A 20,972-nucleotide genomic window follows, 5' to 3' on the forward strand; every position below is an offset into this window, starting at 1 on the left:
ATGATAAATTAGGAAACAATGTGTGTCTAATTAAGTTAAATAACTTTTATTTTGTGTGCGTGTGTATGCAGGACATGCTGATGCAGTTGGCGAAGGCTGTGGCTAATGCAGCAGCGGCTCTGGTGTTAAAGGCCAAGAATGTAGCTCAAAAAACAGAAGATTCAGCTCAACAAAACCGAGTGATTGCTGCTGCCACCCAGTGTGCCCTCTCCACATCACAGCTGGTGGCCTGCACGCGAGTGAGCGTTCGCACATAATTCATTCACAGACAGAATAACCGGTCTCACCTGATGCTCAAGTGTGCGTTTTATCTGTGTGACAGGTGGTGGCTCCTACCATCAGCTCACCCGTGTGTCAGGAGCAGCTCATCGAGGCTGGGAAGCTGGTGGCTAAGTCTGTTGAGGGCTGTGTGGAGGCGTCACAGGGGGCGACCAATGACGAGCAGTTGCTCAAACAGGTGGGCGTGGCTGCCACAGGTGTCACTCAGGCTCTCAATGAGCTGCTACAGCATATTAGACAGTACGCCAGTGGAGGACAGCCAATCGGACGACACGGAGAGGCTACCGACCGCATCCTGGATGTGACGGATAACATCTTCAGCTCCATGGGAGATGCAGGTACTAGGAACACGTTTAACCTTTTTTTTCTTCATTATCTGGCCATATTTCTCAACCTTAGTGCTCCAAACTTAATATTTAGGCACATATATTTGATACAGTTCTACTTCTAGTCTGATCATGAACATAACACATCAGCTTGTGGGAAAAAAAATTATTCTAAGATATTGATACATAAGTTGTTAATAAATTAGTGTAAATGTATACGTTCTTCCTCAGTTTTCCTAATTAGCAGTAGCCCTAAAATTTCAATTGTTCACATGCATATTATGCATATATGTACACAGTTGTATACATACATTCTTAAACTACTTAAACATACATTTAACTTAATTAAAAATAATGATAATTAAATTGATAAATAAAATTTGGTTGCATTTTATTCTAAGATGTCCTTGTTACAGTGTAATTATACAGTTAAGGTACTTTGTAATATTAATTAACAACATGTTAGTTTGGTTAGTTGCATGTAATTATGCATAATTTACTGTTATTACTATAATAAGTAGTACATAAGTACACAAGTAACAAGGAGGATAAAGTGTTACTAGGAAATTCTCTTCAAATCGCAAACACTTCATAATACTTCATCAGTTATCATAAGGCTTACAAAAGAAATTTATATGATAAATTATTTATTTAATAGAAATGCCATTTATTTAATAGAAATTTTTTAAAATTTAATTTAATTGTTTATTTTTAATTATTTATTGTAAAAAAAGTATTCATCTTCTCACTAATTAATAAAGAAAAAGAAAGATGAGTTTTAGAGGCAAAGTTTGGAGAGCAGAACAACGTTTGGTGAAGTTCCCAGTCACCCTAATTTTATAATCAGTTAAAAAGAGTAAGAAGCTGCTCGACTAGAAGAGGAGACTGATTCTTCCCTATTAGCAAAACATGCTGGTGGTGTTCAAAAAGAAGTAGTCAATGTCCACAGACTGAAGATGTGAACCTAATCAGAACAGGAAGTTGGTGAGAGTCATAATTCACACCCCTACCACTCTACATGGGGCAAGTCATAATTTCTTCAAAGAAAGTCTTTGATACCACAGAGTTACGCATCGATGGAGATGTGCTCAGACTCATAATGCCTTTCAGTGTGACTTTTGGAAAGGATGCACATTATATTAACAGACACTATTGGTAGTTTGGGAATTGAGAAGAAACTTGATTCTGGAATTTTCGACTTCAGCCAACCTAGTGGATGGACAAAGGTGCTTTCTAAACTAGTAGTTCTTCTTTCTCACTATCCCCTGTTGACCTCATTAGTTTACCTGATCAGTGCAAGCAGACACTGCTAAAATTACACTATTCCACCAATAGATCTACGACAGAGAACTTTGAGACAGAGACATTTTTCTATTCGGTCATTGTGAGGACCAGGTAATTTTTACCTTTTGCTGAATAGAATGCTCCAGACTTGCACATACGTTTTTAATATCAGAATGTCAGAATCCTCAGAAGAATACTTTATTGCAATGTGATTGTTTTAGGTCATTAAGCAAATTTTTTTACACCACAATCATCAACAACTAGTGCTGATGGGTGTTTGTGCCAGTTTCTGTACCAAGAAAACTATGCTGTGCCTATGATTTGCCATCTGAAGGAACATCCTTCCTGTCTGAATATGCTGCGCAGCTCCAGGTCCAAGCTCTTGTCGTGTCAACTAGACTGGACTATTGCCATGCTTTATTAGCCGGCCTTCCAGCTAGCGTGACTGAGCCTCTGCAGATGATCTGACCCTCACATAAAATGCAAGGCTTTGACATTGGCTTTCACGAAGGTCACTAAACATGCTCATTCCTCAATACACTCCTACAATATGTGTTCCCTCACTCCATTTACTGCCAGCAATGAAGTTGTAGCCAGTGGTTCCAAGGTATAAAGTCGCTTTCCAGAACCTTCACCCTCTCTGTTCCTATGTGGTGGATCGAGCTGTCCACCTCCACCAGATCAGCTGAGACCATCACAACCTTCAGGAAACAGCACATCTTTCATGACCACAACATATACCTACTATCATTACTCCTGTTTTAAAAAAAAAACTTTTTTACTACTCTCATGTACTGCAGATATTTTTGTTTTTTTGATAAATTTGCCTTTTGTAAGTCTTCTGAATGTCAAACCAGGAATGTCAAAAAATAGTCAGTGTTTACTTTAGTTTGAGACTTCTGCTGAATTCACATTGACAATGGACGTACATATAAAAACATATAAATCACATACAAAATGCATTGCTGTCTGTGTCAGGGGAGATGGTGCGCCAGGCACGAATCCTTGCTCAGGCCACTTCAGATTTGGTCAATGCTATCAAGGCAGACGCAGAGGGCGAGACTGACCTCGAGAACTCCCGCAAACTCCTGTCTGCAGCCAAACTCCTGGCTGACGCCACAGCCAAGATGGTGGAAGCTGCAAAGGTGGGACAGAAGACACCTCGTTGTGTGCTTTTAGACTAAATAGCTGTGAATTCAAAGTATGATGGTTGTTGCACGTGTGCCGGCAGGGTGCAGCTGCTAACCCAGACAGCGAGGAGCAGCAGCAGAAGCTGCGTGAAGCTGCAGAGGGTCTGCGCATGGCCACCAATGCTGCTGCACAGAATGCCATTAAAAAGAGACTCGTCAACAAACTGGAGGTGAGGACTGAAGGCCAAACCTTCAAAAACATGAAGATGTGATGAGATTTTTTTGTGAGGTCACACTCTCTTTTGAAAACCATTGCCTGTACTGAGATGAATTCTAGTCATTGCCAACTATAACATCTCTTTGCTGCCCTTTTTGGGTAAAGTTATATTATGTTTTACAGCTCATGAAGTTAAATTCTGCCAAAGGCTACAGTTAAAAACACTGATCAAGTTTTAGAAGAACTACGGTATTAGACAGCAGGTTTCGCAAACTCCACAGACCTGTCTCTCTGTTTTATAGAGTTTCAACTTGTTTATTATCTGCAGTAAAAAGAACAGAGTGTACAACTTTGAAGAATTATGGCTGAGTTCTTTGTGATATCTGTCTGTTTCTTTATTTGTCTAACTGACTATCAGCAACCTGCCAGAACACTCTACCAGCCAAAAACAAATACTCTAGTAACTTGCCAGGAGACACAAGTAATGCCCTAGCAGTCAGTTAGAACAGCCTAGCTCTATCAAATCCTAGCGACTACTAGCTAGAATCCATAGCAATGTCTAATAACCAACCAAAATACCATAACAACCAACTAGAACTGTCTGTCCCTACATTAACTTTGTCAGTTCAACATCACAGTTTGTTTTAATGGACATTTCTAGTTATTTGTTGAATTCACACAGAAATTGTTGAATGAAAAAAAAAAAAAAAAAAAATCTTATGACCTAACACTAATGCTTTGTTTTGTAAAGTCAGCTGTGATATGAATGACCATACCATACAGCCAGTAATTTAAACTGACTATAATTAGAGACAAATGGTCAAGGTTTGTAATAATTACAATGTGTTTTCAAGTCTCTTCTGCTCACCAAGGCTGCATTTATTTTATCATAAATACAGTAATATTGAGAAATAGTAATACAATTTAAACTGTTTTCTGTGTTAATATATTTTAAAATGTAAATTATTCTTGTGATCAAAGCTGAATTTGGTGCTTAATTGTTATAAATTATTATTGGTACTCAATTATTAAAAATCGTTCTTATTATTGGAATAAATTACATGTACAATATATTCACATAGAAAACAGTTATTTTAAATTGTAATAATATTTTGCAACATTACTGTTTTTACTGTATTTTTGATCAAATAAATGTAGTCTTTATGAGCAGAAGAGAGTTTTTTTCAAAAACATAAAATCTAAAGTATTCATAACTCTTGACCTGTTATGTTCACATACCATGGCAGTTTACTTATTTTAAGTCCCGGCATCTAAATAAGAGCCAATTGCCAATTTATCAATTTGTCATCTGCCTTTAACAGCTCTGGTTTCCATAGAAACAGTCAGTGTCCTGAGATGCATGCTTTGCTTAGATTTTCCAGTCCTGAGATTTCAGATCCGCTGCACCAACCTGAAATGCTATTTGAGGACAGTAAACAACGACAATGTGTCAGTTCATGTCAGATTTTAGAGGATTTCAGGATTCCCCCATTCAAGTAGATACTAGAAGTCTTGCATAATTGAAATAGCTGGCTGGAGGCTTTGCAAATAGAGTGAACTGAGTGAACTGACTTTCCTTGAAATAGACTATGGTATTATTTACATCTGTGGCTTTATAATAAATATATTTGTGTCAAATCTGTTTGTCAGAATGCAGCAAAACAGGCCGCGGCAGCCGCCACTCAGACTATAGCTGCCGCCCAGAACGCTGCTTCTTCCAACAAGAACCCTGCAGCCCAGCAACAGCTTGTACAGAGCTGCAAGGTAGGAACCCACTTCCTGTTTCTGTAGGGTTTAAACTAGTTCACATCAGTTATATCTGTTTGTCTCACAAACGGATATAACTGACGTGAACAGACATGGAACATAAAACATAATTCACTGGATCAAACTTGTTGTATAGTACACAAGGCCTAGTTAATCACATAAGCCCAGGGCTCAAGACCTAAAGGAATAGCACGGCATGTTGATATGATTCACAGGTGGTGGCTGAACAGATCCCTCAGCTGGTTCAGGGTGTGAGAGGTAGTCAGGCTCAGCCCGACAGCCCCAGCGCTCAGCTCGCCCTGATCGGAGCCAGTCAGAACTTCATGCAGGTTCATTCACTGCTCAGACCTTCACTTCCTGTTATAAAGAGCAAATCGGCTTCATTTAAGCTCATGATGTTTGTTCTCTTCATCAGCCCGGTGCGAAAATGGTGACCGCAGCCAAAGCAACAGTTCCAACCATCAGTGACCAGGCATCTGCCATGCAGCTCAGTCAGTGTGCTAAAAACCTAGCCAGCGCTTTGGCTGAGCTTCGCACGGCCGCACAGAAGGTACGATAGATTCAGTTTGAAAGATAAATTTGTTTTAGGTTTAGTATTTGTTTTAGAAATTTTAGGTTTAGTTTTTCTGTAAAAACTAAAAACTACTTTTGTTTTTACTTCCATTGTTGCATGCAGGGTGCGATTTGTGAAAAAACCAGAGGGGGGGGGGTGTTTTGAAAAGGTTTTTTTTGTTGTTTTTTTTATAAAAACCACAGTGGAGCTATATACTATTTTTGGCAGCTGTTACAGAAACATTTTTACAAAAAATCTTCTGATTTAACCTTGAGATTTGAAGTATTAGATAGTTTAGATATTTGCACCACTACAATGACACTAATAATTTTTCATTTCTGATAGAAATGCAAAATCAATAGGTAGTTATTGATAGAATAAGGAGACACAAACCTTTACATGCAATCGCGTTTGGTCCCATTTATTCTTGATCACAGTGCATACACATACAGTTTAAGTCCAAAAGTGCGCACATTTGGAGAAATGCACGTTACCTCATATTTCAGAACATAAGCCGGGCTGTACGCAGGGTTTCATACCGAGGTCAGAAAATGTAGTTTGCTAGGAGGGTACGGCACTGCAAAAAATGCTGTTCTTACTTAGATTTTTTTGTCTTGTTTCTAGTCAAAATATCTTAACGTTCTTAAATCAAGAAGCATTTTCTTGTCAAGTAAAAATTATTGTCTTGTTTTCAGGAAAAATCAGTCAAAATTAAGTAAGTTTTTCCTTAAAACAAGCAAAATAATCTGCCAATGGGGTAAGCAAAATAATCTTATTTCAAACCAAGAATAAGATATATAATCTTGTTTTCAGTTTGGACTAAGATTATTTTGCTTACCCCATTGGCAGATTATTTTGCTTGTTTTAAGGAAAAAAGTACTTAATTTTGATTTATTTTTCCTGAAAACAAGAAAATAATTTGTACTTTTCAAGAAAATGCTTCTTGATTTAAGAACTTTAAGATATTTTGACTAGAAACGAGACAAAAATTCTAAGTAAGAACAGCATTTTTTGCAGTGGGGGAAATTTAGATTTCCTGGTGTACAAATGTTCATTTTTAAGACATTTCAAGGCCAACAAATTGGATAACAATAGCTTAAACCATGTCAACAAATACATACATGCATGCACAGTTTTGAGGCAGCTTTAATCGCATGTTTGGCAATTTCATGACTTAACTTACAACAGAACAACGACGGTCATTGCTTGTAGTTTCTATTGCACTTTATTTAAGCTATAATAAAGTAATTATGCAGCGCGCGCCGGCGCATTTGCGCATGCAGTTCTTGAGTGCGCGCCACGAGCACAGTATAGCGGCTGATTGGACAGTCATGTTCATTTTTCTGAGTTTTACCGACATAGCCTGAAAACATCTCATCTGACCGCTGTTCACTGTTGTTCAACTGAATTGTCCTTCGTCGTCACCTGCACCTTTTCGCGCTCGTTTGACTTGCGCCTGGCGCTGAGGCGAAGGTGGAATGCGCGTCTGAAAAGTGTCCCGTTTGTTGTGGTCGTAAAGAGACAGTTCTATATAAACGCAGCGTTTTACTTGGCGATGTTTTTAAAAAAAAAGATTTTTATTTTTGGTATTTTATATGCTCTGTTGGTGGTTTGTGTAGTAGCATCACCCAGGGGGGATATTTTTTTATCCACACCGGGGATAAAAATTATTCGGCAGAGGCAGGGATACATAGACCAGAAGGGGGGAAATCCCCACCAGAGTATTCAATTAGAAAAAAATGTTGGGAACTTGACTGAATGGTTAAAAATGATCGATAATCTGTATATTGGTGGTTAGAGGGGAGAGGTTTTAAAATAAGAGCGCAAGTTGTTTCAGAGGTGTGGAGCAAGTTCTTACATTTCGATGAATGATAGAAAAGACTGTTATGTCCATAGATGAATCACTTTGCAGGATGATTCAGAATTTTTTATATATATATATATATATATATATATATATATATATATATATATATATATATATATATATATATATATTGCAGTAACATAGCAGTGGTACAGATATACCATGGCAACATATACAGTCATTTGCCGGCATACAATCCAAAGAGGACAGTGAAGTTAAATCTTCGAGACAAATGGAGGAAGAAGAGGGAAGAAAAAAATCCAGAATAGATGATCATACATACAAACAAAATATGTACTGAGTTTAGGGAAATATAACACTTAGCGAGTCCTAAAGAGAAGACCAAGTATCCAAAAAAATCATTAGACATCTGATGTACTGTAAGTCCTAGGTTAGTTTTTCTAATGGTAGAAGAGGCCACATGCTGACTGAGGTTATCTGTGGGGTTGACCATAACAGAAGTATAAATTGTTTTCCCAAATATGTACAAAAGATATACATTTGAAGACAGTGCAAAGGATTTAGCAATAATCTTCTGGACAAGCATATAATCCTTTGACACTGTTGCAGTCCCAAAGCACATGTAAGACTGTACCAATTTTAACCTTACAGTTAAAACACAATTGGGAAACATTGGGGAATATTTTATGAAGGCAAACCAGTGTGAAGTACACCCTGTGAATATACTTGAGATTTATTTCATGGTTTGGAATTGATGTGCCTTTGAAGAAAACACTTGCACAAACAGATAACCATTCCTCCTCACTAAAGCATGATCCGCTGTCTTTTTCCCATGACAATAATAAGAAGAGCCAACATTAGACAGTATTGTGTAAAAATCTTCCTCTTGAGAGTAAGTGAGGAGTAGGAGATGCTTTTCCATTTCAGAAAGAACGAAATGTGTCCTAGTTGAAGAAATGTATAAAAATCATTGTTGCAGATTGAATTCCTGTCTGAACAACTGAAATGATTTCAATTATCAAATAACTGATTTAACTCAATGTTCCTCTCGATCTCCAAGCCTGAAGGCCGATATTCTGAGCAGATGAAGGGAGGTCCAGGTTAAACCAAATGGGGGACTTAAGAGATAACTTGTTTGAAATATCTAAGTACTTTTTATTTCCATTTTGATTTCCTGTTGACTTTAACACTACTGCTAGAACTGTGATACACACAAACACAGGTGAACATATCTAGCACTTTTGCAGTGAAGTTGATGTGGTTGTCTGTCCGTCTGTCTGTGTCTCTCTCACTCAGGCTCAGGAGGCGTGTGGTCCTCTGGAGATTGATAATGCTCTCACAATGGTACGGGGCCTGGAGAGGGACATGCAGGAAGCCAAAGCTTCAGCTGCTGAGGGCAAACTTAGACCCCTGCCTGGAGAAACGGTGAGTGAAAGATACACAGGAGTATGTGTATGTACATGCATTTGTCGGTTTTCACTATCAAAGTTTGGACACACCTGCATCTAACACATGTCCAGCATGCATGCAAACTCCTTCAGTACTGTTAAAAAACATGCCTTGATTCACCTCATGCAGTTGAGAGAATGACCGCAGTGAGCACAGCTAGAAACTAGACCAAGCTGGTTTTAGTCACTACATAATTTCCCTTCTTCCACTTATTTTTTGATGACTTTACTACTGTTCTAAATGTGGGAAATAGTGAAAATGAAGAATCAGTGTGTGTGTGTGTGTGTGTGTGTGTGTGTGTGTGTGTGTGTGTGTGTGTGTGTGTGTGTGTGTGTGTGTGTGTGTGTGTGTGTGTGTGTGTGTGTGTGTGTGTGTGTGTGTGAGTTGAAACTCTTGGCTGCTAGTAGTGTGTTACTTAGTGCACACATGAGCTTTATCTGTGTTCATTTTCACACCTATACCCACAAGTCAGACACTTCATGTCACAAAGACAACTGCTAGGCACAAGCCACTACACACACACACACACACACACACAAACTGGTATTTAATTGATGCAATGTTATGTACAATTGATGCATCAACAGTCGCATCCGGTGTAGACATGGTGTAAAATATTTAATCAGATAGAAATTGTGAATAAAAAATCACAAACTCATTACAATTAAAGGGTTAGTTTTCACAAAAAAGTTCTGCCATCATTTACTCATGTCACCCCAAACCCATAAGAGTTTCGTACATCTTCGAAACACAAATAAAGATTTTAATGAAATCTGAGAGATTTATCACTCCATTGAAAGTCTATTCACCCAAAACTCCAATACATCAAAAACTTCATACAAAAGCATAAAAGTAATGCATATGAATTGAGCAGTTTTATCCAGGTCTCCTGAAGAGACACGATCACTTTATGTGTTGAAAAGATTTAATTCACATATAAACATTGATCATTAACATACATAGATCACTCAAATATGGTAAATGGAACTTCAAAAACGAGAACCAAAGAGGTTCATTCTCGCGTGTCAAGCAAATACGGTTGAGCTTATGTTTACCATATTTGATGTGATCTATGTACATTTGCTGATCAATGTTTATACAAATGAGTAAACGATGACAGAATTTTTCATTTTTGGGTGAACTATCCCTTTGATCCTTATCCTGTAAATCATGAACAACTGGAAAAGTCTTATAAATGAATTGGTTAAAAAGAGTAGGATCCCTGAAGAGCTTTCAGCTCTTTAAAAAAAAGTCCTGCAATTTAATGTATAGAATGTAATGACAGGCCTTATACACTGTAGGTATAATATTATAGATTATTATAGACATAATATTGTTATGGGTAAAATTCCTTGTAGTCAAAAAGGTTGAGAACCACTGATTCAAACTGAAATTTGTTGCCCTCCTATTGTGTACTGTAATTTTACACCCAGTGTAATGTTAGTGAATTCTGTTTTATTTTCAATTATAAATATGTATATTGTGTATGAAAATCACTATGCGTTCCTAGCTTATATGATTGATTGTTCGCCTTAGTCCCGTGCGAGCATAGTTTCTGAAATTAAAAAAAAAAAAAAATTCTTATAACACAGTTTTGTTACACTTGTGTGTATGTGTATTTAGTTGGAGAAGTGTTCTCAGGATCTGGGCTCCAGCACTAAAGCCGTGAGCTCTGCTATTGCTCAGCTCCTCAGTGAAGCCACCCAAGGCAATGAGAACTACACAGGTAACCCCATCAACCTCACATACCACTAACTATGGGCTTGTTTCAGCATTTTGATAGTCTATATAGAGGTTATGATCAAATCCATGTCCAGTACCATGTTATACAGCACCCCCTTCCTGTAGAATGTAATGTGTATCTGTCCCTGCTGTAACAAACACAGACAGGTGGTGTGGTTTAGTGGTTAAAAATCTTAACTCAAAACTCAAGCCCCATCTTGCAGGTTTGAATCCCACACGGGCCGATCAATAAACTCATGCATTCATCCGCTTAGACTGGGCACCCTCAGTCTCTCCTATGGCGCATTTCCACTGCGTGGTACTACTCGGCTCGGCTTGATACTGCATGGTTCGGCTTGCTTTATTTTCAGTTTGCTTTACAATTGCAGTTAGTACCACTTGAAAGTGGATGGGATTATAGACTTATCGTTATAGTTGCGCTGCCTCTACTGCCGTGGATCCGCTCCTTGTCTACCAATGAATCTGCACCTCATCTACTGACCACGATTAAGCCATTTCTTTTTTCAAGTTGCATGCAACAGTCATTTAAAGCAAGTTGTTTCACAAACAAATTATACTGCGGTTGCTGTTACTGACTGTTTAGATCTAGTGGGTGTCTCGGTGTCTCGTGTTTCAAATACAGTGACGCTGGTAGTGATTCTCTCTGACCAATCAGTGATCTGCAGTGTTTACACGGCACATTTAGTATACGGCTCGCTTGGAACCTCAACCGAGGTGGTACTATGTAAGCAAGCTGTACTGTTCCGTACCGAGCCATCCCATGCAGTGAAATAAGCGACAAAAAGTGAGCCGTATCAAGCCGTACCAAACCGTACCATGCAGTGGAAATGCACCACTAATGTCTTTGTCTGGCTTCATTGTGGGTGTGTTTTGCAGGTATGGCTGCTCGTGATGTGGCTCAGGCTCTACGTTCACTGGCTTCAGCTGCTCGTGGAGTAGCCGCCAACACTGAGGACCCTCATGCCCGAAACGCCATGCTGGACTGCACCGGGGATGTCATGGACAAATCTGCCAGCCTGATCGAGGAGACCAAGAGAGCCATCGCCAAACCAGGAGACCCTGACAGCCAGCAGAGATTGGCCCAGGTTAAACCAGACTTCAGCTTGAATACTTAATAAGAAACGCTCAATAGAGTGGGTTTAAATTCAGTAACAAGACCTCCCTATTAATTGCTGATGGGAGATTTGGTCTGCTGTACATTGAAGTGCTCATTATTTTGAAAAGAAAATTGCCTGTTGTGTGTCTATGATTAGCATAACTGGAGAAGCATCTTAAATGTTCTGCTGATGACTGGAGTGTGTGTGTGCGTGTCTTCAGGTAGCTAAAGCTGTGTCTCAGGCACTGAACCGCTCTGTAAACTGTCTGCCGGGGCAGAGAGATGTGGATAATGCCATCAGGACTGTAGGAGAAGCCAGCAAGAAACTCCTGTCTGATAAAGTGAGTCCCCAAGGCCATGAAAACACTCACAATGTCCTTTTCAGACAAAATATCACAAAGTATTTTCCAGAATATAGTTTGCTGTATTGCTGTCATCTGGATGGTCCTGTGACTTCTAAAGTGTCTAAAGTGACTTGTATAACGTAATTGATGTCGGCTGGTCAAACTCACATGCTCACACTAAAACTGTCCAGCTCTAAAAGTCTGTTTACACCCAGACAAATGTTTTTTGTGTCGCAAACATTTGAAGTTGAATTATTAGATTTAGTTGCATGTGTTCGGACTGACAAAAATATTTGCATTTGGCGTCAACACGACAATTTGTTCAAGGAGACACATACTAATCTCTTTACCATCCCATTGCGAAGAAAAGTGGACATCTAATGAGATTTATGCTTTTAATCACATGCCAAGAACAACTGCTGTTGCATAAAACTACAGCTTGGTGACACTCATGAGCAGACTGTTTTGCTAAGCAAAAGTGAATATCAGAAGAAGAATCCAGAAGCGTGTTTGATAAACAGAATACAAATAAAAAAATCTGAACAGAATCTGTCCATTTGTCCATACATCCATGTATCCTTCCATTTATCCATCCATGCATCTGTCTATCTGTCTACCTATCTGTCTGTCCATCTATCCATCCATAAATCCATCCATTCATCTATGTGTCCATCCATCCGTTTATCTGCCATCTATCCGTCTGTCTGTTGTCCATCTATTCATTTGTCGTCCATCCATCCATCTGTTCTTCTATCCATCTGTCCATCTATCGTCCATCCATGCATCTATCCATCTGTACATTCTTCCATCCATCCATCCATCCATACATCCATCTGCACAGCCTTAAAACCTTCAAACTTCAAGCTTTTTAAACTACTTCAAATTTTCTATCCAGGCTTTCCAAGTTTGTCTTGACACTTTTTCATATATCTAGTTTTACTTCTGTTTTATTTGTGTTTTCCTGTTACTATTAAATTTTACAGCGAGCCATATTACAGTTACTGTTCCTATTAGAAATAGTCGTTCTGATCTTTGTGTTTCTGACGTGTCTTCAGTTCCCAGTGAGCGGGAAGAGTTTCCAGGAGGCTCAGTCGAATCTGAATGAGGCTGCGGCCGGACTGAACCAGTCAGCCAACGAACTGGTGCAGGCTTCACGCGGCACTACCCAGGATCTGGCCAAAGCCTCCGGGAAGTTCGGCAAAGACTTTAACCACTTCCTGCAGGCTGGAGTGGACATGGCTGGACAATCCCAAGTATGATGTGTATTATAAATTGAATTAAATTAAACTATTCTTTCATTAGGACAAGTTCCTGAGAGAGACATTTGAGACGTCATAGATGGATCAATGAATGAGTAGATAGGTGAATGATGTCTCCTCCTCTCGTCTCTTCCTATAGTCTAAAGAGGACCAGACTCAAGTGGTCACCAACCTGAAGACCATCTCCATGTCCTCCAGCAAACTCCTGCTGGCTGCTAAAGCTCTGTCTACAGACCCCAACTCACCAAACCTGAAAAACCAGCTCGCTGCTGCCGCTCGGTTAGAATTCTGCCATCTGTCTCCTATTTTTCAATTACCATTTTGTCATTAAACTGTTTCCAGTATAGATGGTTACATGCAAAATTATGAAATAGTGATTGAAAGGTTTGGATGACTTTGGTAATACTCCATTTGGTCACACTTTATAGTAGGTGTCTTTAACTACATGTACTCACATCAAAAATAATAATTGTTTGGTAAAATGTACTTATTGTGTTGATATTGTAACGCAAATCATTGGTGGTATGGGTAGGTTTAAGGGTGTGTTAAGGTTTAAGTCACCCCTGTGTCCACCAAAACATTTTTATCCATCTGAAGGGCTGAAAATGCCCTGCTGCAGGCTCTTAAAGGTGGACTCAGTAGAATTTCAAAAAAACTGTTTGGAAGTTAGTCAGGCCGAGAGATGGGACACAATACAAAAGCTCAAAAGAATATCACTGGAATGAAGGTTTATGACTGGGCAAGCGCTTTAGGACCCACGTTTATACTGTATTAGAAAAGCTTTCCAGCGCTGGAGAGAGCTAAGTGGGAAGGCCTGAAAACAGACGCGGAGGCTGCTTTGATCCCACTTGTCATGGGTTTTGATTGTCTGGAGCTGCTATTCTTTTTGCGACTAACGGCGAACTCTTCTTTGTATTTACTCTTGTGTAGTGTACGTTCATTTTTTGTGCTTCCTTGTCGTTCATCAACTGCACTTTATTTTTCGTGAAGCATTTTGTTGCGCATCAGCTGTGATAAACATACATCCACTCACATTGCGTGTGTAAGAGTGGCCAGATAGTGGGAGTTTTGCAGTTAAACTACTGCGCAGTGACGGTCGCTAGAGAGTGCAGTGTTTAGCGCCATTGTTAGTGCGCTCGCCTCGCCTGCCAACAGCTATCGGGCCGGGGTTCGAGACAGTCTCGGATCAGGGTGGTTAGGATTGGAGTGTGAGTTTTGTAGGCGGAACAATGAAGAGAGGGGTGGTTTTTTTTGGGGGGTTGATTTCAAATATTAACAATGTCCAACAGCTTTGTTCAAAATCTACTTACCACACCTTTGGGTGCTTCAGTGACACAGCATTTGTTTTTGTTTTCCCCAGTTGAGAAGCTTTGGTTTCTATGATACAGAATATCCGTGGAAGTGTTATTAGTATCTGATTTCGCAGTTTGTATTTGTATTTGCATTTGCCTGGCTCTTTGCTCTGGCTCATTTTAAATTATTTTGTTCTGTTGTTTGTTTATGCTTGTTGCCTTTGTACAAGCAGGATGTGGTGGTTGGTTGGTGTGGTATTTGTCCTGCCCCTCCTCCACTGTGATTGGATGGCTGGGTAAAAAGTTACAGTGATGAGTGTTGCATTTTACCCAAAGTTTAACCCATTTTTCAACTCTCAGCTTTCAGATAAAAAACAAGCAGCACTCAGCATGAAATAGACGCTCTGCTCCTTCTCACACTGCTGGTGTTTTTAAATTTGCGGCGCTCCCATTAAAAACGATTGAAAAAATACGCTGGCCTTAGGACAAACCGCTTTGGTGGACATGCGGCCTAAGGGAAGGATCAACAGTGTAATTATAGATGTAATTACAGAAATGAATTACAGCTGTAGTTACATGTAGGTATTTTTTTTAAATATAAGTACAATGAAATATCATGCATGTGCACAACAAGTGCATTTTATCAATTGATTAAAGGAACAGTAGAAACAATGTTGCTATTTGAAATCAACCCAAACAAACTCATCCCAAACTTCATTGCTCTGCCCCCAAAATGCACAAACAAGAATAGATGTCTCTCATAGCTGAAGCGAAGCAAAATAATGCTTCAGTGATGCTCAAAACTGTCCTGTTTCTATAGCTAACATTATTACAGCAGCATATCTTGGTTCTGTAGGCCTGCCCATTTTGGTCTTTCCAGCGCTGGACCGCTTTTGTAATATGAACGTGGATCCTAAAGCCCTTGCCTGATCATAACCCTTCTTTTTCCAGTGATATTCCTCTGACCTTTTCTCTTTTGTAATATCATCAGCCATCTCAGCTATTGGCTACAAGTGTGTTGCGCTGCTCAGTCCGATCCACATTCAACAGCATTTTTCAGAAACCGCTTACTACACCTTTAATTTAAATGTTAGTCCATAGTAGTTAAAGATTATTAATATAAAGTGGAACCATTTAAAACAAACATAAAAGTAGAGGTAGAAGATGAAGTACTAAAGAATGATTATGAGCGTGTGGAAGAGTTTGTAATCATAACTGTAGAAAAGAGTACAAAAGATTGGCTTGTTCTACAGATTGAAGCGTTTAAAACACCATCTTTTTTACGCAATCCAAAGAACTTTTCAGGTTCAGGTAGAGTGTCTCACTTTCGCTTGTCATCTCCTCCGACATGATTTTGTGCAGCAGTAGTAGCCTCCAAAATCACATACTTCCCTACTATATAGTAGGCAAAAAAACAGTATGTAACAAAAAAAAAAAACAATGTCCGAATTCACAGTACCTCATAATAGAGTAGGCAAACAGTACCCGGATGACCTAATACTTCTGGCGAGATTCTGAAGTGTGCTTACGATGGATACTTCACTATCCTGTGAGGCCTTGGGAGAGGGTTTGTGAATGACAGTTAAGGGTTTGTGAACTGACGCTGGTAGGTCACATGATAATAACAACATGGCGACTGTAGTACATCCAGATTACATTCATACTACATACACTCATACTATATTGAACACACTTTTTTGCAGTCACAAATTACTTATTCAAAATAAGTACCTACTTAAGATTATGCAATTTTGAATGCAGTTTTATGACGAGTGGCAACCAGCGTTGAAGTGCAGTAGCGCCACCTACTATGTTGGTGGCAAACAGCTGATTTATTTATGATATTATTGCACATGTACTATTAACATTGTATCGGTATTTCTGTTTTAAGCATTGTTATCATGGTAAATTGCAACAGCCCTAGCTTGCAAGAAAACTTTTTGGGATTGGTAAACATGATGTTGCCAAATGAATGTCTAAGTGGGCAGTATAGTAATCCAGCTACCGTTTGAAACCGTCTTTGTGTCAGGAGTGCATCTAAAATGCAGCTCACTGTGTTTTGAAGCATTTCTGTAAAGAATCGGGTCAGATGTTGTGATGGCATGCTATTCTAACAGAGCTTGTGATAGTAAGAAAGAAACTGTGCACTCACTCTCGCACACACAGCTCTTCTATTGACATACATTACATAAGTGGCATGCTCGCTTTTATACACATTTGGGTTGGAATGAGCGCAGTTATGTAATGGGCATCTACAAAAGCAAACCTGTTTATATCACTGCTGTTCTCTGATGTGTGTGAGAGAAGACGACAGAATGAAACAACAGCAGTTAATGGCTTTTCACTGCTCACGTTCCTAAAACTCCCATCACTCCCTTACAGAGCATCACAGAGAGAGAGAGAGAGAGAGAGAGAGAGAAAAGAGAGAGTGTCAGTGTGTGGTAACACACGTGGGTGGATTTGTTCCTCACAGATCTCTCACACTATTCCTTCCCTTTCCAGCAAACTCTAATGTCTCTCTCCCTCTCTCTCTCTCGATAGCGCGGTGACAGACAGCATTAATCAGCTGATCAGCATGTGTACCCAGCAGGCTCCGGGACAGAAGGAGTGTGACAACGCTCTCCGTGAGCTTGAGGTGCTTCTTCTCTCTCTTTTACCTCTCCTTTCTCATCTTCTTCTCAATGTTAATCAGTTTGTGTGAGTGACTCACTCTCATATGCAGTGTTTGGATTCTCTCATATTCAGCACTGATCTCATTCTGAGCTGAACAGTATTTTATGAGGAGAGAGATGACACACCTTTTGTGCCGTAACTTATCCGTATGGTTTTATTACAGTATTTATTAGAATATTGTAATAAAATGCTTCAAAAATGTTTAGTTTTTTTAAGTATTTGTATAAACATGCTCTTTCATATATTTATATGCATGACTTGAAATCCTGTTTGATATTGAGCAGCAGTTATTTGCTGTGTGCTGTTTTTAGTTGATATTGGAAATGTCCGCAAAACAACAGTGCATGTTTCCAAGGCAGCATTGTTTTGATATTTCTTCTCCACAATAAGTCCGTTAAAACATACAGAATCCATTCAGATTTGTTTTTTAGACTGGTTAAACTACTTTTTAAAAGTTTGGAGTCAGTAAGATTTTTTTTAATGTTTTTGAAAGAATGTCTCTTCTGCTCACCAAGACTGCATTTATTTGAAGAAATACATGAATTATTACAATTTAAAATGTTAAATGTATTTAAAACTGTTTTCTATGTGAAAATATTTTAAATTGTAATTTATTCCTGTGATCGAAGCTGAATTTTCAGCATCATTACTCCAGTCTTCAATGTCACGTGATTCTTCAGAAATCTTTCTGATATACTGATTTGATGCTCAAGAAACATTTCTGATTAATATCAGTGTTGAAAACAGTTGTGCTGCTTCATATTTTTGTCTGAACTGACATAACTTTTTTCATGATACTTTGATGAAGAGGAAGTTCATCAGAACAACATTTATTTGAAACAGAAACCTTTGTAAGATTATAAATATCTTTCAATTTTTGATCAATTTAATGCATCCTTGTTGAATAAAAATAACTTTATTTTACTGACTGAAAAAATCTTACTGACCCCAAATTTTAAACAGTATAAATCTATTTTTGTTTTTGTTTTTTTTACTTTTTAAGAAATGTTAATATTTTAAAAAGGGCTTAAAAAGCACTGGATTTTTAATAACAAACTAACGAATGTAATTTTATTTCTGATTTTATTTAGACTATTGAAAAAGAAGTGTCTCCACTTCCTTTCAATGTAGAAAATTTAAGCCAAAATAACCCACAAATAAAAGTTGACATCTTGTGCTTATTATGTAATTTGGAGCCCAAGTCTGTGCAATAGCGATCATGAGGTGGAGCCACGGCAAGGTCCCGCCCACACTTCCGCTCCCGCAGACTCATTCACGCCATTTTTATGTCTGTGTGATGAGAACTAATTAAAATGACAGAAACCATTTTCAGCAAAAAATTATTTGAAGTGTAATTTGATTTTTTTTTTATTTGCCTCACGTCCCATTCGATTACATGAAGAGAGCGGGGTTTATGATCTATACTGCATCCAGCCACTAGGGGATGATCGAAATGCTTTAGCTTCACTTCTCAGGCCGTGTGCAGCACACTTGAATTTATACAGAACTAAAAGCCTAAAACCTGAACATGCCTTGCATTCTTGACGTCTGTTTTGTGTATTGTGTGTGCTAACTATGTGTGTGCTGCAGACGGTTGGAGGAATGCTGGAGAATCCTACAGAAGCCGTCAATGATCTGGGCTACTTTGACTGTATTGACAGCGTGATGGAGAACTCAAAGGTGAACTCAAAGATCACGACTTTTATATATTTTACCTATATCACCTATATCAGTGCTGTGCTAAAGCTGTGTGTTAATGTTGATGTTGTGTGCAGGTTTTGGGTGAGGCCATGGCTGGCATTTCCCATAATGCCAAAAACAGTAATTTGCCAGAGTTTGGAGACTCTGTCAGTTCAGCGTCTAAAGCGCTGTGTGGTCTCACTGAGGCAGCTGCTCAGGTAAAATCAGGGTCTGTGTGTGTAGGTGGGGTGGGGGTTTCTTGTATTCCCTGTGTTGTGGGGACCAAATGTAGTAATACTGTACTTTATGGGGGCATTTTTTGGTCCCCATGAGGAAAACATACAAAACGGAAGTATTTTGAAAATGTAAAAATGCAGAAAGTGTTCTGTGATTGGTAGGTTTAGGGGGTAGGGATTGGGTTAGAGGATAGAATATACAGTTTGTACAGAATCATTATGTCTATAGGAAGTCCCCTTAAAACATGGAAATGTGTGTGTGTGTGAGAAAGAGAGAGAGAGAGAGAGAGAGAGAGAAGCTCCTCTCTTCTAAATGTTGCTCCGTTGACCTAAAGAGGTGGTGCGTGATAAAATGTACCAGTGCTATGATGCGTCAAACATCTGGAGTTACAGGAGCGCATTAAATGAACAAACACATTTGCCTTCATGTTCTCCCCTTTCCTTGATTTGTCTTTTGTGCTTTCACACGCACCTTCATGCTTTTGTTATTTACAGGCATAAGAACACACTCTTACACGCTTGTGCAAAAAGAATTCATAATGGGTTTGATGGGCAGTGAGTCATATTTAACTGCTTCCTGTGGGAGGTTCACGAACACTCACAGCTGCCATTTGATTCAAAAGTGCTTCGTTTCATTGTGTGTGTGTGGGTCAGGCTGCACAATTATGATTAAAAAAATGTAACTCTTGATTATTTCCTTGATGCTGTCATCAAAATTATTATAAAATATCATAAAATAATTATTATTTTGTGTGGGCTAACTGTATGCCATATCCTTAATGCAGGATACACATCAACAAAACAAGCTGAAAGTTCACTTTTCCAGTCAAAATAAATGTTTTAATGGAAAAATTAATTTCTTGTTTTCTGCATGTGCTAACGTCATGCGTGTGAGAGAGAGAGAGAGTCTCTTTGTCTCTTAGAAATGCACATTTGACAGTAATTTGAATTGACAGTAGTAGTAGCTTGAGTTATGATGCAGATGTAAATTTGTGTTCATTAACAAAAACAGTAACGTCTCTAAAAAATGTAACCACCTCATTTTTATATGGTAAAATGTAAATAATCTGTTTGAGTTTTATCAAAATTAACCATTGGTCATCCATAGTAGCATACTTTTAGATCATGATAACCACAGTTAAAACCAGCATATAGCACCACACTACCATGGTGAAATATAACTATATGGTTTCTATGGTATTTGTATGTAAAACAGTAGCCTAAATACATAGCATGTATAAAAAAAGTAGCATGTTATACACAGCGAGTAAACGCATGTGCTCTAGTAAGCTCGTACTGCGCTGCCATTTAAACTTAACCGCCAAGTGGATAAATGTTCCATGTGCCACAGTTCAAATGAGTAGTGCTGTTTTGTTCCACTTATTCCGCATAAACATTGTATTAGACGTATATTGAACACTTTATCGAGGAAAATTATATCGCAATAATTATCGTTATCATTTTATCACCCAGCCCTAGTTTGTGTGGAACAGGTGACCAGAATTCGGTTGATGTGTCTCTCATAGGGAGCGTATCTGGTGGGTGTGTCTGACCCGAACAGTCACTCTGGGCAGAAGGGTCTTGTGGATCCCTCACAGTTCGCCAGAGCCAAGCAGTCGATCCAGATGGCCTGTCAGAACCTAGTGGACCCCGCCTGCACCCAGTCCCAGGTAACCGTTTGAGTCCTTCCTTGGTTAGAGATAGGCATTAGTCTATAGTGTATTGTTGTTATTATTAGTGTTTAACAGATAAGGATTTTTAAATAGCCGATACAACTAGTAAACTCAAAAAAACAATTTATACAAAACAATTACTC

General features: G+C 38.8%; 2 protein-coding genes across 3 annotated transcripts in view; one reads left to right on the forward strand and one right to left on the reverse strand.

Annotated features, from left to right (window-relative positions):
• LOC125255945 (histone-lysine N-methyltransferase 2D-like) overlaps positions 1-20,972 on the reverse strand; it is a 526,365-nt gene that overhangs the window by 277,391 nt on the left and 228,002 nt on the right. The window lies entirely within an intron of this gene.
• The window catches only part of tln1 (talin 1), a 102,351-nt gene that overhangs the window by 57,650 nt on the left and 23,729 nt on the right, over positions 1-20,972 (forward strand). Inside the window, exons 18-34 of the mRNA XM_048171361.1 lie at positions 72-239; positions 323-617; positions 2,868-3,034; positions 3,121-3,249; positions 4,887-5,000; positions 5,219-5,332; positions 5,419-5,553; positions 8,681-8,809; positions 10,457-10,559; positions 11,453-11,661; positions 11,894-12,013; positions 13,072-13,269; positions 13,415-13,554; positions 17,109-17,202; positions 18,831-18,920; positions 19,016-19,138; positions 20,683-20,826. Of these exons, the coding sequence (XP_048027318.1) occupies positions 72-239; positions 323-617; positions 2,868-3,034; positions 3,121-3,249; positions 4,887-5,000; positions 5,219-5,332; positions 5,419-5,553; positions 8,681-8,809; positions 10,457-10,559; positions 11,453-11,661; positions 11,894-12,013; positions 13,072-13,269; positions 13,415-13,554; positions 17,109-17,202; positions 18,831-18,920; positions 19,016-19,138; positions 20,683-20,826 (2,472 nt within the window). The remainder of the gene's footprint in view (positions 1-71; positions 240-322; positions 618-2,867; positions 3,035-3,120; positions 3,250-4,886; positions 5,001-5,218; positions 5,333-5,418; positions 5,554-8,680; positions 8,810-10,456; positions 10,560-11,452; positions 11,662-11,893; positions 12,014-13,071; positions 13,270-13,414; positions 13,555-17,108; positions 17,203-18,830; positions 18,921-19,015; positions 19,139-20,682; positions 20,827-20,972) is intronic.

This window comes from Megalobrama amblycephala, linkage group LG2 (assembly GCF_018812025.1).
Source record: "Megalobrama amblycephala isolate DHTTF-2021 linkage group LG2, ASM1881202v1, whole genome shotgun sequence".
Classification (NCBI taxonomy): Eukaryota; Metazoa; Chordata; class Actinopteri; order Cypriniformes; family Xenocyprididae; genus Megalobrama; species Megalobrama amblycephala.